This window comes from Arachis stenosperma, chromosome 2 (assembly GCF_014773155.1).
Source record: "Arachis stenosperma cultivar V10309 chromosome 2, arast.V10309.gnm1.PFL2, whole genome shotgun sequence".
NCBI lineage: Eukaryota > Viridiplantae > Streptophyta > Magnoliopsida > Fabales > Fabaceae > Arachis > Arachis stenosperma.
In genome coordinates, this window is record NC_080378.1 from 34,849,248 (window position 1) to 34,866,306 (window position 17,059).

Sequence of the window (17,059 nt, forward strand, 5' to 3'; positions counted from 1 at the left end):
AAAGTACACCTTATTTTAAATCTAGAATGTATCAAAATTCAAATTCAAAATGAACCAAAATTACTTAATAATGACAGCACACATACAAACTCAATTCGAAACAAGCACAGACTATAAGTACACTTTATTTAAATTCAAAATTCACCGAAATTACTTAATGATAACTCAACTCCTCCTCTTCCTTTTTTTTCTTCATCATTATCAACATCTTTTTTTGTTTATCTTCTTTTTGTTGTTTTACCGTATTATTCTTTTGGTTTTATTCTCTTAACAAAAATAAAACAAAAAAAAATCAAAGAAAGAAAGAAAAAATGCATGATGCTCCAACATCACTAGAAAGAGGAGGAGAAAAAGAAAAAAATACAACAGCAATAAAAAAATGACGATGAGAAAAAAACATGTGAAAAAGAAAAAACGTGAAAAAAGAAAAAAATGCAAAAAAAAAAAAAAGGAGGAAACATAATTGGAACGTGTATTGACGCTCTCACTAATAAAACTAATTTTTGTTAGATTTAATCCAATTTGATTAAACTTAGTTGCCTAGTCTGTAACATGACTTTTTTTTTTAATTTATCTATTGCTTAGTCCTTACATAGTACATAGTTTTTCTTCCTTTAGTATTTACATGTTTCTATAAGTATTTAAGGTCAAGTAGTTTAATTTTTTATAAATAAGATGTTATTTTGTCCGGCTAAAACTAAAAAATATCTAAAAAACAATTAACATTTTTTAAGAGAGAGAAAAAAACATATAATAAGCTAAATTATAAATATCATTTCAAATTCAACAAATAATGTTTAAACTGTTATTGAGAACCCTTTTATATAACTACTAAGCACAATTGATAATCTTAATTCCATAACATATACACCACTTAAAATACCAGAAATCTTAAGATATGTTACTAAATGTCGACTTTTATATGGGATATAATCTAAACTATTAACCTAAATATATATTTTTTATGGAATATATTAACTTCTTATTATATTTTTGTTGTATTTTGCATTTATTTGGCCCTCGTAGAAATTGAATGCCATTCTATACCTCGTAGAAATTGAATCCATTCTATTATACGCCCCTAACACATAAAGAGACAAATGGCAGGAAAAAAAGAAAACAAACAAAAAATGAATAAAATGAATAAACGAATGGACCCCGAAAAAATAAGTTTTATCCGAAAATTTTGAATTGGTTAGGGTGCAGATAATGGATCAAACTAGTCTTATATAGTCAACACGTGTACCAATATAGGAATTAATCTCTATGGAGCACCATAACTATCTAAGCTTTTCTAACTGAGATCAATTCATGTCTCAATAGACGATGGAAAAACTCGAGAACAGTAACTTGAGAGTAACAATCCAAGTTTCTATGTCAAGCATGTAAGAAGAATCGACAGCAATGCATGACAAGTAACTTTTCATGCTTGAAGAAATCTCCTATGCTTACGGTTGCGGAGCCATTCACACTCTATATCCTTTAGAATGTCCAGGATCCCAAGAATACCCAAAAGAATAAGTCCACCGGAAAACTTACCACCACCTCCACCTCCATTACCGCCATTTCCATCATTATCTCGAGGGGGCAACCCCGGGCCATTGTCATCAAGTTTAGGGGACTTCACTTTCTCTGTCATCCCAAACAAAGCGTATCATATTGATTGGCATTGAACACATAAGGTGAGCTCCACTCTTGGTATGATTTTTAATTTACACAACATAAAAAGACTATTAATATATGTGAGATTTTAAACTTGGAAGAATTTTAAGCACCACATGGGAACATTTAGTATTTCTCATATAAACAAATGAACAAGCACACATGATATGGTATAAGCACAAAACAAAATATAAGTTTGTGGCTGCCGTCGAAATAAATGATATAGGAGAGAAGTAATTACCAGGAGAAATAGTAGTTGTTCGAGAACGACGTACCAAGGTTTGTGTTGCACTAGCAGCAGCACATTTAGCATCCTATATAAATTAGAGAGTTAGAGAGAGAGAGAGAAAGAGATGATACTGGTATTATGAGGAAGATTACTAAGTTCATGCTTTTATATATATACATGGGGCCTTGGCACTTAAGTTAGTTGGACTCTTAACAGATTCTAGAAGCCACTTGTCTAATTGCTCTCTAAAGTAGCTTTTGTTTTCAGAGACGGGAAGATTGCAACTCAGTATTGTCTTTGGCGGTCAAGGACTGGAACTAAAATTTCAGTACTGGGACACGAAATTCCAGTCCCTTTAGTAACTCCAAAAAGAGAGAACACGGAAGACTGAAATTTTGTAGAATAAAAACTGAAACTTTAATAACAATTATTCTCAGAAGTATCCTCATTTAACTTTTCAAATTCTAAATCTATGCCCTCAATCTCCAGATTTATCTTAAACTGAAAATAATAGTAACACATAACTTAGTCCAATATATTTTACACTAAACACAATACAGAGACTTAATTTAGTTTCACTTTCTCAGTCTCTTGTCTCCCAATCTCAGTCCCTCAGTCTCAGTATCCCTTCCAAATGCAGCCTAACTGCTTAACTAATCTAACTAATTCTCTAACTGATTCTGACTCTTATACATTCTTCTGGACTCTTATAGAGCTTCTCTCTAGCTCACTCTATTAATAAAGAACACAAAACATCAGAATGGTTCAATATGGAGAGTAATAACAACCAAGAGGAAGTTCAGAGATCGGAAGAAAGATCAAGACAGAAAAGAACAACATAAAAACTACTTAGATACTTCAGTAACAAGCAGGAAAATATCCTGCACAGAATAATGTTGACTCCTCTATTAAAAATATAACCCACATTTGATGAGTTCTTGAGCATCTTCAAACGATAAGGGATTAAGAAAAATAGGACAAGGAACTGATAAAGATTGCCTCAATATGTGAGACATGATGAGGATTGTGAAAGGGGTGATAAGAAATTACAAGTAGTGAAGCCAAAAGCTTTTCCTAAAAAGGAAGTAGGTTTACAACTGTTTCCTATGTTTCCTAGCATGGTTTCCTCTGTCATTAAGACCTGAGCTCGTTTGATTGGATAAATAACATTCAACTACAAACAATTTTAATAGGAACTCTGAAAATTTCAATAAGGAATGAAAGTTGCCTTGTAACAATACAGACTGCTGCTTATACCAATTGATCGTGATGAGGATCTCTTATCCTCCATACCTTTGTAATATTTTTCATTTCTTATTGAAATTAGTTGTTTTATATTTAAAAGTAAAAAATAGAAGAGGTCCACATATAGAAAAATGCCAAAGATAAAAAGGAAAAGGAAATAGCCTACCAAAACAGCAGAACATTTGACACGAGATGAACGGCTTCGAAAATTAGCAGTCTGAAGTTCTCCTTTTCTAATGTTATATGGTAAGGGCTGCATCTGAAGTATGTTAGGTCGAGCATTATTGACCTGCACTTCACCCTGACTTCTATATCCAGCTGCAGCAGAGAAAATATAACAAAACCATATTCCATTGATTTAAGTAACATGTGAGACACTTCACATACAAAAATTAGCTCAACTACTAACTGAGATAGTGAGATGTCTAAAATCAGTGCACCTGGCCCTGGTACTACTAGAGACGAAGTGCCGACACAAAATTGAACTGGTTCCAGCATCTTACTGATCACCTAATACGACAATCCTAGCAATCAGAACAAGAAGGAAAATAATAAATTGTTTGTTTCAAACAGAATAGAGTTCTACATAATAGTTGAGAAGTCATTGCTCAAAGTAGTCATATCAAAAGTGCTCAAAGTTTCACCTTAGCAAATTTTACATGATTCTACATTTATGACATGTTTAAAACAAACTCCTAGAAATAATTCAGTCCAATTATAAATAAACAGTTGCTTTAGGATATGGGGAAAATAAAGATTGAATCTCTATGTCTCGGCAGCAAATCAAATATTAAAAAAAAAAATTAAGAGTTCAGTCGACAATTTTACAACACTATCCTTGTCACACAAAATCAATTGGCAAACATAGATAGCTTATCCACCTGTCAATAACCGAAATCGAAAAAGTAAAAAATAAAACTAGAATCCTCTAACATAAACTAACCAAAATCTTTTTATATAGCTCTCCAATTTCCCATTAACTTGAACTAAAATTATACCCTAATTCAAATTCAAACTCCAAACAAGGTAAGTTGCATAAAGAGGATTGATCAATCGAATACTTTTTTCCTAAGGCACGTGGGATTGAAAATACGCAAACTACAGAGGGAAGAAAAGCACCAATTACTGTCCTCGGTAAGTCGAAGTATCAATTCTGCTATCCAACAAATTCTTGAGTTCTTTCTAAAATTCAATTAACAATTTCATATGTTGTGATCATCATATTAGATTTTTAGGCCACCTGAGTGTCATTTGATTAGTTAACAAAAACCGACACAGAAACCTACAAATTTTTGTGGAGACTCACTTCAACGTCTCACCTACAACATACTAAAATATGAGGTCAATCCGAGATCTCTAACTAAAACAGAAAATTTATGAAAGTTTACTATTTAGATCGGAAAACATAAACAGCTTCAGCCTAGGTTTATCTTCAACACCCATGTACACACTGCTAACCAGCTCAAAAGTTTCCAAAATTAAATATAGAAAAAGCTTAATATTGTAAAATTTAGTTAAAATCTTCACCTTCGATCATATGTTAGTAATAAGAACAAATTCCCTAAGGGTCTAAAAGTGTACAAGAGGAAAAGGTTAAGGGAAAGCCAAGGAATTATGCAAAATCAGGGAATAGAAGGATCAAGGGAGCCCTCGAGGCCTAACTGACATGCTTAGGGGGTGACGCATGAGGTGAGAAGAATGCAATGCCGGGATGCAGAGTGCATAGGGCATGTGTGTGCATTCTGTTGGTGCACAGGGGGTGATATAAATGTACAGAGTGAGGGAAAAGTGGGAAGGGGATGATTTCGCGAATCTGTCTGGGGAGAGAGGTGGCTGCTATAGTGCCCTGTGTTATCCCTTCTGTTTAGCTAATTCTCATCTCCTTCTTCATCAGTAAGCTGAGATCCAGCTTCACCGAGTGTTAACAATACATACACACTTATCCCTTCTACTATTTTTCTATTTCTCTTTATTGAAATACTCCAATTTAACTATTCCATATCCATTTATTTATATACTCTACATTTCTAGACTCTAATATATATGTTGGCAGTTTCCTAACACAACTAAAAAATCACAAAGATACCCCTGCTAGACAGAATTCTGAAGTTTTCAGAAACACCACCACCAACACCAACACCAACAAGTTTTTGGCTTAGCTAAATTATCTCAAGTTGTTTTTGATTTTGATCTAACAATTTTTATGAACACAAACACATTAAAAGTGAGTTTACATGTGTTTAGGAAAAGTAAACTCGTCCTCACCGACTCATCCATACATGGCTGAACCTTTCTGAAAAAAGGGGAGATCAAATGTTGTTCCTCTTTAAGCTTGGTCACATTCTCATAATTTCAGCATAGTTTTTCTTTTGGGAAAATCCTTTAATTGTTAATGAAATCTAAAGCTAATATCAAGTTGCCAAGTAACACACAACAGATATCATTAGCAAAGATCATTTTCTTATGCTGCAGAAAATCACAAACAACAACAATAAACATCTTTTATCAATCAAATTCAGCTTAAAACTCATTATTACAAACTATATCTCATACCAACGCACGGGTATTCTCTATTGAAAGAATAATAGTCAATGAGTCAAGCATCATCAATTTAAATTGGCCTTAACCAGAACCATCATAATCAGCTTTTGCCAAAGGGACAATAAACACATTCCAATAGCTAACTAACCTAATGATCATAGGAACTCACAAAACATCAACAAAGACACAATTCAAATGTCTTTTGGTTCAAACAAGCAATGCCATTTAAACACAAAATCTTCCTTCTAGACTGCTGCACAATATGTGATAGCATCATAATCACGTCTAATTATCACTTGTGAAAATTCATAACCAAAACCCATGTATAGGTCCTTAGGATTAAATTTCAGTGGGGATGTTCCTGATTTATATTTCCATCTCCTTTTAGTCCTAATTCATTTATAAAACCCAACATATGAACCAAGTATGGGACAAATTTGCACTTAGTTCCTTTTTAAGCACCAGAAATGTGAAATTCAGAACTAATTCTACGAATATCTTTTGAGATTCATATTTGGTGACCTAATATTAAAAGAGCTAAAGCTTTTAGGAAAAATGGTCTCTTGTTAATATAAGCTCAATGGGTTGAGTTATGAACGGGGGAACACTGCTGTCTCCACAGAAAGTTATGCAAAAATGGGCTACTTCCAAGGGCGGACCTAGAGCAATTCTTAGGAGGGCGCCAATATAAATATATAACTTTAGAAGAAGGAAAAAAAATTAAAATTAAGTAGGGCTAATGTAAAAGTTAGTGACCTTTATACATTAAAATTTTTAATTTCTTTTTTGTGGGCACTAGCCTCCGCCCCCGGCTACTTCAAACAACACAGGAGTGTAGATAACCATTTTGGCATCTGAAAATGTTCAAATTTGACCGAAATAGCCCCCAGATTAGAGAAACGAATTAGCGGCCCGTGTAATACAAAAATTAAAAAATATTTGACAAAATGCACTAATCCGTTTGTCAAAATACACCAATCGTCATCTATTCATCATTGCCATTACCATCGTTGGCATCATGTCATGTTAGCCATCTACTTGGCATTGACCCTAGCCAATTAGAACCTATATTGACCCCCAAATTTACAGAATCATATAAGTAAGAGTCTTGTAAATTTGGAGTCACTATAGATTTCAGTTGGTTAGAATCCACAAAAATTGTGTCGTAGTGCTAAGTAGATGCCTAACTTGCACGTTGGCAATGACGATAATGGCAATAGCAAACAGACGACGTTAGGTGTATTTTGTCAAACATTTTTATATTTTAGTGGTCATGGGTTTGTTTCTTTAATGAAGGCTCTATTTTGTCAAACTCAAATTTTTCAAGTGCCAAAATGGTCATTTAACGAAAAAATAAAAAATTTAATCAGTATAAATTAAAAAAAAAACATAGCTAAATTTAGAAGAAAAACAATATAGTTGGAACCTGTGACTTTCTGCAATATAACTAGATTGACTACACTTTCATTTCAGATTAGCTTCACCACAATCAAATAAAAAGAACTCCAAATAACGAAAACAACTCCCATGCTGCAAAAGTGCAGTTATGCAGGATGCATACCTTCCCATGTTTGTATGTTTATTTCCACATATGAGAATGATGAGACTTATCTAGATTTTGGTGGACTATCTTGTTTTATCACTGTATATGGAAAAATACTAGAAATGGAAATCACACCTCATTAACTCAGCTTGTACCCTGTATTCCAAACTGATTTCATATTCACCATGATTGCTATACTAACTTCACGACACCACTAAAATTTCATCTATTGGCTTTTGATCTAGATTTCTGGATAGTAGATACTAGAAATAATAAGCTTCATAACAAAAAGAAACCCCACACAAAAATCAGTTTTCAAGACCAAGTTATGAGACTACCTAAAGAAAGCTAATTGATTATATTTTATTTTTCAACGTCGCTGCAGGCTAAGTTATTCTACAGCTACCCAAAAATTTACCCTTTCATCAAGAAACAATGATTTTTTGTATGATTAAAATAGCACTCATTAGCTTTTGAAAGGATCAAGTCCCACAGAAAAATTGTTTGGGCTATGGGGAAAAAATCAGATTGTATCTCTATCCATAGAGAGCAAATGAAATATTTAAAATTTTAAATAAAAATCTACTCAACAATTTTACAACATTATCCTTATGCGGTTATGCCGTTCAACTCATTTGTCACATATAATCAATTGTCAAGCAAATTCTAGATCCTTTCAGGGAGCTTTATATAACTAATTAAGAAGAAACACAGTGACAGATAGAAATAACCTATCCACCCATTATTGATAGTAGAAATTGAAGGAAAAACAATTCTCTACCAAATAAAAACTATTTTTTTTTTATAGAAATTCTCAATTTTCCATGAACTTTAGAACAAAATTCTGCTGTAATTCAAATTCTGAACAAGTTAAAGAACGCAGATAAATCAATCAAATTCTCAATTTCCAGGTGTTCCAAATAGAAGAAAGGCACAAGATAGCACTATCAAACATGATGAAAATCTTCAATGGAATTTCTAAAAGCACATGTGAGAATAACAAATGGCAATACCCAAATCTACAGCAGGGAGCAAAACGCCAATTGCACTCCTTGGTATTCCAGAAAACAAAGACATAACCAACAGTTAGGATCAAGACAAGAGCTTAAAGAGGCAGTTCAAACCTACACCAAAGTGAATCAAATAGAACAGAAATTCTCACATCTCGAAAGAAGAAGAAGAAGAAGAAGAAGAAGAAGAAGCAATAATAATAATAATAAAATAAACTGTTCTGTGCAAGAATAACATTGACGGCGTAAAAACAACGTAAACATAAACCCTGAAAATATTGTTTATACGATTTTTCCACGTCAAACACACCTCCAGAGAATGAATGAAAATCACGATAGCACAAATATAGGTGGAAAACAGAAAACGAAGTTAGAGAGGAGTGGATCGACACCTTATGAGTTGTCTCCAATTGAAGTTCTCCTCTTCGGAGGCTCTAGAATGGTTCTTGAAGGTAGCGATCATTTCCATGTGTCTTTGGCATTTATGTATTTTAAAGGAATGCATATGGCGGTGACTTTTCATGGAGTGCGACAGGGCGTAACGGAATCAGGGGTATGGGTCTATGGTGGGTTGGATTTCGGTAACCTTGACAAAAATAAAACTAACAATCAGTCCATCTAAAATTTTAGCAGCACCTAAGTCCATCTAAAATTTTAGAGTTCAAAATACATATTAAAAAATTAAATAAAAAAAATAAAATAATTATTTACTGATATATATTTTAAAAATATTTATATTTTTTATTATTTATTTCATTAAGCAGTATGAATAAGAGATATTAATATTTATATTTTATTAAGTAAAAAATTAAATACAATTATTTTTATATAAAGTTAGTAATTAAAAATTATTAAATAATTTAATATATTTAATTAAATTATCATATAATGATAACTATCAATTTCATACAAAAATGACTATACGTAAATTTTTGCCATCTCATTATCATTATTAACAAAATAAATAATAAAAATAAAATAAAATATTTTTTTATCTTTAAAATTTTTGTCCAAAATTAAAATCATTTTTAATATTTTTTATTTTTAAAATTGACTATAATATCATAATTAAAATTAAAATTTAAGGTTGTTAGAGAGTGGGAGGAGACTAGACTGATGGTGTGGCGGGTGGTTGGTGGTGAGTGGTGTGTGTTATTGTAGTATTTAGTAATTGAGATTGAAATTTAGAATTCGAATCCTTTAAAGTGAGGAAGTTGGTAAAGTGAAGGGTTAATCATATAACGATCCAACTTCTAGTATGCTATGACCAACCAGAAGTTAAACGTCACTAACTTGACTTTCTATTTATTGACTAATCTTTATTATATAACCGTGATTCATTGTTAAAATATCGTCGTTTTTACGAGGTAAAAATTTGTTGAAAACAGTTATCGATATATTATTGAAAGCATACAAAAATAATTAACATTATAAACATAAATATTAACAGAATATTCACATATCATCATACATTAGTACAATGTTTACAGACCCTGTCAGTATACATCCCATAAGATAGTTATATACAAATATAAACATATGACATCACAGGCCTTGACCCATACAAAAAGTCACTAAGCTATTGTCCGGGATAGCCTAACACTTCTAGACTTTCCTATTCTCTCTGTAAACTAACAAAAGGGAGAGACTAAACTGAAAAAGTACTAAGCTGAGATGCCGCCAAAAGAATATCAACTAACATCCCCTAACTGAACACAAATATCGTCATTCGATAGACCACCTATATGGCCTGCTTGCAGATGAATCACTCCTGAAAGATGGTAACTCCTCCTCTTGTTAATATTCCTCTGGATCCTCCTCTTCTGAGTCCCCAGGAATGGATGCTCCACCAGATGAATTGCTATTCCCGCCACCCAATACAGGTCTATTAGCGTACACAGGAGCTAAGGCTTCGCCCAACGGACCGAACTGCGATTGCAGTTGCTCGGTTGGTGAAGGAGGTGCCTGAGGTATAATGACGTCCAGAGGTGGATCTGAAATGTAACTCTCGCCTGTGTTAGGCTTAGAAGCCACCTGATGTAAGGGCTAAGCATGGACCGGTGGACTAGGAAAAGGATGACCGTGGCTGTTAGGGTGTAACCAAGAAAGAGAGAAATCATACAGCATGTCCAAGTTAAAGTCCGGACTATCTAGTGGGTGTGAGAAGGGCCTATCGCGTAGTACGTATAGTCGAACACGAGATTCCCCACCAAAAACATAATAAATTTCGAACGTCGGGACCTCGTAGATGAACAGAGGCACCAACTCATAGAAAAGCACTTCGTTTCCATTTGAATGGGGAGAATAGGGGGTAAAAATTTGGGATTTCCTAGTAAGGTCAGGGTTGTTAATTACGTTTATTAATTCTTTGTTATTGACTAGACACGCAATGTATAAACAGAGAATACAAAAACAGTAAATAAAAATATAGAAAATAATAGATAAATAGAAAATACAAAAAAGCATCACAGTAACAATACAGAAAACACACACATTCATAGAGAATACATAACAAAAAAGGATGCACAAACAAGTATGATGCATATCTAATCTTGGTGCAGGTTATGAGCTCATGTGTCGGTTTCTACCCCCTCCCGATGAAGCCTGATGTGTGAGCATTTTTTTGCTATTTTCTTATTATTTTAGATATGAATTTATTGAGTTTTATTTAGATTTTAGTGTTTTAGGCCTGTTTGGATGTTACTTTGATGCGCTTTGTGGTTTTACTAATATCAGGAAAGATCCGAGCGAGTTTGACAGAGTTCGTGTGGAAGAAAAGGAAGAAAGTGGATGTTGTCAACCCTTATCTCCTTACACTCCAACAACCATAACTTGAACTAGTGAGGTCCAATTGACGTGGTTCTAGTAGTATTGGAAAGCCAACTTCCAGAGCTTTCCAACGATATATAATAGTATATACTTTCTCTCTGGCATCACGACGCTAAACGCTATGACATTAGTGTTTAGCGCCAAACCGCGTCCAGCACTCATTCTTCTTTAGAGTCCCAGTGCCAAATGCTAGAAACTGGCGCTAAACCCCGGCAGTGCTAATAGGAGTGGTACCTACGTCTTTAATAAATTAGCACGGAAGGCTTTATTTGATTTTCAATTTAATTTTTGAATTAAGAAAAGATATTTTTAGATTTAGAATTTATTATTCGATTTTAGTTTTAAATCAAATTAGGTTAGATATAAAAGGGAAAAGATTTAGCCCTTCGGGAGATCTTCTCTCTTACACATTTTCACACTTTCTGAACCCTAGTTTTTTCTCTGAGTCATGAGCCACTAAACCTCCTTGGTTAAGGTTAGGAGCTCTGTTTATTTCTATGGATTAAGACTATTATTATTCTATTTTAATTAATGTATTGATTCAGTTTCAAGGATTACTTTCGTTCTTCATCTTATGAATCTGGGTAGATCAGAAGAATAACCCTTATTCTATATGCATTCTTGTGATTCTTGGAAGAATTATCTCACTTGAACACTAGCTTGAAAGTAAATTCCTCCCAAATTGCTAATTACTTAGACTTAAAGGGATACGTGACATATAATCTTCTTATATTTGGGAATTGGGATTTTTGTGGCTGATAAACTAGAATTGAACCTAACCTTCTAAGCTATATTAAGTGACCAAGACATTGGCAGTTGATTAGGTTAGAGGAGACTAAATTACTAAGGAATTAGGGTTTAGTCAATTACAGTTTGCTATGAAATGAATCTTGCATGATTAAAATAGTTGATAAGAAAACTTAATCCGAAAGAATAAATAACTCTGAAACCTTAACTGTTTTATATTTCACACCAATCCCACTGTTTGCTTGTTCATTTTCTAAATTACTGTTTAATACTTTTGAACCCCCAAAACACCACTTTCTGCTTGCCTGACTAAGTGATTCATTCGACTATTGTTTACAATCCATCAATCCTTGTGGGATCGACCCTCACTCAACTGAGGTATTACTTGGTATGACCCGATGCAATTGCCGGATCATTTGTGGACATTCGAAATCCGCACCAAAACCCGACTCACATGGCTAGATATGGCATTTCCAGAGCTAAGCAGAGCTTAAGCACGTTATAGCATAACCTCTATAAGCAACCTTGCCTTACAGGAACGACACTTCTAGGGCTGAGTATGCACGTCATACCTTCTGTAAACGACCTTGCCTTATAGAAACAACACTTTTAGGGCTGATGTATGTCTGGTGCATGAAATTGTGATCACTACAACTTCGCACAACTAACCAGCAAGTGTACTGGGTCGTCCAAGTAATAAACCTTACGCGAGTAAGGGTCGATCCCACAGAGATTGTTGGTATGAAGCAAGCTATGGTCACCTTGTAAATCTTAGTCAGGCAGACTCAAATGGGTATAGATGATGAATGAAACATAAAGATAAAGATAGAGATACTTATGCAATTCATTGGAAAGAACTTCAGATAAGCGAATGGAGATGCTTTGTCCCTTCCGTCTCTCTGCTTTCCTACTGTCTTCATCCAATCCTTCTTACTCCTTTCCATGGCAAGCTTATGCAAGGGTTTCACCGTTGTCAGTGGCTACCTCACATCCTCTCAGTGGAAATGTTCAACGCACCCTGTCACGGCACGGCTATCCATCTGTCGGTTCTCAATCAGGCCGGAATAGAATCCAGTGATTCTTTTGCGTCTGTCACTAACGCCCCGCCCTCAGGAGTTTGAAGCACGTCACAGTCATTCAATCATTGAATCCTACTCAGAATACCACAGACAAGGTTTAGACCTTCCGGATTCTCTTGAATGCCGCCATCAGTTCTTGCCTATACCACGAAGACTCTGATCTCACGGAATGGCTGGCTCGTTTGTCAGGCGAGCGCTCGGTTGTCAGGCGATCAACCATGCATCATGTATCAGGAATCCAAGAGATATTCACCCAATCTAAGGTAGAACGGAGGTGGTTGTCAGTCACACGTTCATAGGTGAGAATGATGATGAGTGTCACGGATCATCACATTCATCAAGTTGAAGAACAAGTGATATCTTGGAACAAGAACAAGCTGAATTGAATAGAAGAACAATAGTAATTGCATTAATACTCGAGGTACAGCAGAGCTCCACACCTTAATCTATGGTGTGTAGAAACTCCACCGTTGAAAATACATAAGAACAAGGTCTAGGCATGGCCGTGAGGCCAGCCTCCCAAAGAGGGTTCAATCATAAAAACATGATCAAAAGATGATCTAGAGATCTAAAGTGATCAAAAGATGAAAATACAATAGTAAAAGGTCCTATTTATAGGGAACTAGTAGCTTAAGAATTACAAAGATGAGTAGATGACATAAAAATCCACTTCCGGGCCCACTTGGTGTGTGCTTGGGCTGAGCAATGAAGCATTTTCGTGTAGAGACTCTTCTTGGAGTTAAACTCCAGCTTCTGTGCCAGTTTGGGCGTTTAACTCCCACTTTGGTGCCAGTTCCGGCGTTTAACAGTGGGAAATCTGAAGGTGACTTTGAACGCCGGTTTGGGCCATCAAATCTTGGGCAAAGTATGGACTATCATATATTGCTGGAAAGCCCAGGATGTCTACTTTCCAACGCCGTTGAGAGCGCGCCAATTGGGCTTCTGTAGCTCCAGAAAATCCACTTCGAGTGCAGGGAGGTCAGAATCCAACAGCATCTGCAGTCCTTTTCAGTCTCTGAATCAGATTTTTGCTCAGGTCCCTCAATTTCAGCCAGAAAATACCTGAAATCACAGAAAAACACACAAACTCATAGTAAAGTCCAGAAAAGTGAATTTTAACTAAAAACTAATAAAAATATACTAAAAACTCAACCAAATATACTAAAAACATACTAAAAATAATGCCAAAAAGCGTACAAATTATCCGCTCATCACAACACCAAACTTAAATTGTTGCTTGTCCTCAAGCAACTGAAAATCAAATAAGATAAAAAGAAGAGAATATACTATAGACTCCAAATTATCAATGAAACTTAGCTCCAAATTAGATGAGCGGGACTAGTAGCTTTTTGCCTCCGAACAGTTTTGGCATCTCACTTTATCCTTTGAAATTCAGAATGATTGGCCTCTTTAGGAACTTAGAATCCAGATAATGTTATTGATTCTCCTAGTTAAGTATGATGATTCTTGAACACAACTACTTATTGAGTCTTGGCCGTGGCCCAAAGCACTCTGTCTTCCAGTATTACCACCGGATACATACATGCCACAGACACATAATTGGGTGAACCTTTTCATATTGTGACTCAGCTTTGCTAAAGTCCCCAATTAGAGGTGTCCAGGGTTCTTAAGCACACTCTTTTTGCCTTGGATCACAACTTTATTTCTTTCTTTTTTTTTTCTTTTTCTTTCTCCCCTTTTTTCTTTTTCGTTTTTCTCCTTCCTTTTTTTTTGTATTCACTGCTTTTTCTTGCTTCAAGAATCATTTTTATGGTTTTTCAGATCCTCAGTAACATGTCTCCTTTTTCATCATTCTTTCAAGAGCCAACATTCATGAACCACAAATTCAAAAGACATATGCACTGTTCAAGCATACATTCAGAAAACAAAAAGTATTGCCACCACATCAAACTAATTAAGCTGGTTTTAAAGATGAATTCGAAATCCTGTACTTCTTGTACTTTTGTGATTAAAAACAGTTTTCATTTAAGAAAGGTGATGGATTCATAGGACATTCATAACTTTAAGGCATAGACACTAAGACACTAATGATCATAAGACACAAACATAGACAAACATAAGCATGAAAATTTCAAAAAAAAAGGAAAATAAAGAACAAGGAGATTAAAGAACGGGTCCACCTTAGTGATGGCGGCTTGTTCTTCCTCTTGAAGGTCTTATGGAGTGCTTGAGCTCCTCAATGTCTCTTGTCTTTGTTGCTCCTCTCTCATGATTCTTTGATCTTCTCTAATTTCATGGAGGAGAATGGAGTGTTCTTGGTGCTCCACCCTTAGTTGTCCCATGTTGGAACTCAATTCTCCTAGGGAGGTGTTAATTTGCTCCCAATAGTCTTGTGGAGGAAAGTGCATCCCTTGAGGCGAATCTCTCCATCTCCCATGACTCGGAGGTGGAAGCTTTTGCCTTTCCTTTCCTCTTTCTAGAGGTTTCTCCGGCCTTGGATACCATAAATGGTTATGGAAAAACAAAAAGCAACGCTTTTACCACACCAAACTTAAAAGGTTTGCTCGTCCTCGAGCAAAAGAAGAAAGAATAGAGTAGAAGAAGAAGAAAATGGAGGAGATGGAGATGGCTTTGTGTTTCGGCCAAAGGGGAAAGAAGTAGTGTTTAGGGTGTGTGAAAATGAAGGAGTGAAGATGGGTTTATATAGGGGTGAAGGGAGGGGGTAGGGTTCGGCCATTATGGGTGGGTTTGGGAGGGAAAGTGGTTTGAATTTGAATGGTGAGGTAGGTGGGGTTTTATGAAGGATGGATGTGAGTGGTGAAGAGAAAGATGGGATTGGATAGGTGAAGGGTTTTTGGGGAAGAGGTGTTGAGGTGATTGGTGAATGGGTGAAGAAGAAGAGAGAGGGTGGTGGGGTAGGTAGGGGTCCTGTGGGGCCCACAGATCCTGAGGTGTCAAGGAAAAGTCATCCCTGCACCAAATGGCATGCAAAAATGCGTTTTGAGCCAATTCTGGCGTTAAACACCGGGCTGGTGCCCATTTCTGGCGTTTAACGCTAGGTTCTTGCCCTTTCCTGGCGTTTAACGCCAGTCTGGTGCCCCTTTCTGGCGTTAAACGCCCAGAATGGTGCCAGACTGGGCGTTAAACGCCCAAATGCTACTCTTACTGGCGTTTAAACGCCAGCAAGGCCTTCCTCCAGGGTGTGCTATTTTTCTTCCTGTTTTTCATTCTGTTTTTGCTTTTTCAATTGATTTTGTGACTTCTCATGATCATTAACCTACAGAAAACATAAAATAACAAAAGAAAATAGATAAGATATAACATTGGGTTGCCTCCCAACAAGCGCTTCTTTAATGTCAGTAGCTTGACAGAGGGCTCTCATAGAGCCTCACAGATACTCAGAGCAATGTTGTAACCTCCCAACACCAAACTTAGAGTTTGAATGTGGGGGTTCAACACCAAACTTAGAGTTTGGTTGTGGCCTCCCAACACCAAACTTAAAGTTTGACTGTGGGGGCTCTGTTTGACTCTGCTTTGAGAGGAGCTCTTCATGCTTCCTCTCCATGGTGACAGAGGGGTATCCTTGAGCCTTAAACACAAAGAATTATTCATTCACTTGAATGATCAGTTCACCTCTATCAACGTCAATCACAGCCTTAGCTGTGGCTAGGAAGGGTCTGCCAAGGATGATGGATTCATCCATGCATTTCCCAGTCTCTAGGACTATGAAATCAGTAGGGATGTAATGGTCTTCAATTTTCACCAGAACATCCTCTACAAGTCCATAAGCTTGTTTTCTTGAATTGTCTGCCATCTCTAGTGAGATTCTTATAGCTTGCACTTCAAAGATCCCTAGCTTCTCCATTACAGAGAGAGGCATGAGGTTTACACTTGACCCTAAGTCACACAGAGCCTTCTTGAAGGTCATGGTGCCTATGGTACAAGGTATTGAAAACTTCCCAGGATCTTGTCTCTTTTGAGGTAATTTCTGCCTAGACAAGTCATCCAGTTCTTTGGTGAGCAAAGGAGGTTTGTTCTCCCAAGTCTCATTTCCAAATAACTTGTCATTTAGCTTCATGATTGCTCCAAGGTATTTAGCAACTTGCTCTTCAGTGACATACTCATCCTCTTCAGAGGAGGAATACTCATCAGAGCTCATGAAAGGCAAAAGTAAGTCTAATGGAATCTCTATGGTCTCATTTTGAGCCTCAGA

At 35.8% G+C, this 17,059-nt stretch overlaps 1 protein-coding gene and 1 long non-coding RNA gene across 6 annotated transcripts; one reads left to right on the forward strand and one right to left on the reverse strand.

Annotated features, from left to right (window-relative positions):
* Nucleotides 1-1,133: 1,133 nt before the first annotated feature.
* On the reverse strand, nt 1,134-8,794 carry LOC130961702 (protein YELLOW LEAF 1, choloroplastic-like). 5 transcript variants are annotated; one of them, XM_057887688.1, is made up of 6 exons: nt 8,623-8,711; nt 8,234-8,344; nt 3,577-3,646; nt 3,303-3,454; nt 1,904-1,976; nt 1,134-1,632 (listed from the first exon to the last, which is right to left on the reverse strand). In XM_057887688.1, exons 3-6 carry the CDS (start codon nt 3,632-3,634, stop codon nt 1,424-1,426), a joined length of 492 nt encoding a protein of 163 aa, XP_057743671.1. In that variant the 5' UTR covers nt 3,635-3,646; nt 8,234-8,344; nt 8,623-8,711; the 3' UTR covers nt 1,134-1,423. The 5 variants fall into 5 exon arrangements, with proteins under 5 accessions (XP_057743671.1, XP_057743668.1, XP_057743669.1 ...); XM_057887685.1 differs by having other exon boundaries at nt 3,577-3,660; XM_057887686.1 differs by having other exon boundaries at nt 3,577-3,660; nt 8,234-8,271; nt 8,623-8,699.
* LOC130961703 (uncharacterized) lies at nt 1,460-11,562 on the forward strand. Its single transcript, XR_009079606.1, has 3 exons — nt 1,460-1,682; nt 10,792-10,841; nt 10,967-11,562. It is a non-coding gene; the product is annotated as an uncharacterized LOC130961703 (long non-coding RNA).
* The last annotated feature ends 5,497 nt before the right edge of the window (nt 11,563-17,059 follow it).

Coding starts and splice junctions, on each gene's coding strand:
- LOC130961702 (XM_057887684.1), bottom strand. CDS start 3,634: ATGCTGGAACCAGTTCAATTTTGTGTCGGCACTTCGTCTCTAGTAGTA. Junction 3,455..3,576: donor TCTAGTAGTACCAGGGCCAG/GTGCACTGATTT, acceptor TCTCTGCTGCAG/CTGGATATAGAAGTCAGGGT. Junction 1,633..1,903: donor AACAACTACTATTTCTCCTG/GTAATTACTTCT, acceptor TTGGGATGACAG/AGAAAGTGAAGTCCCCTAAA.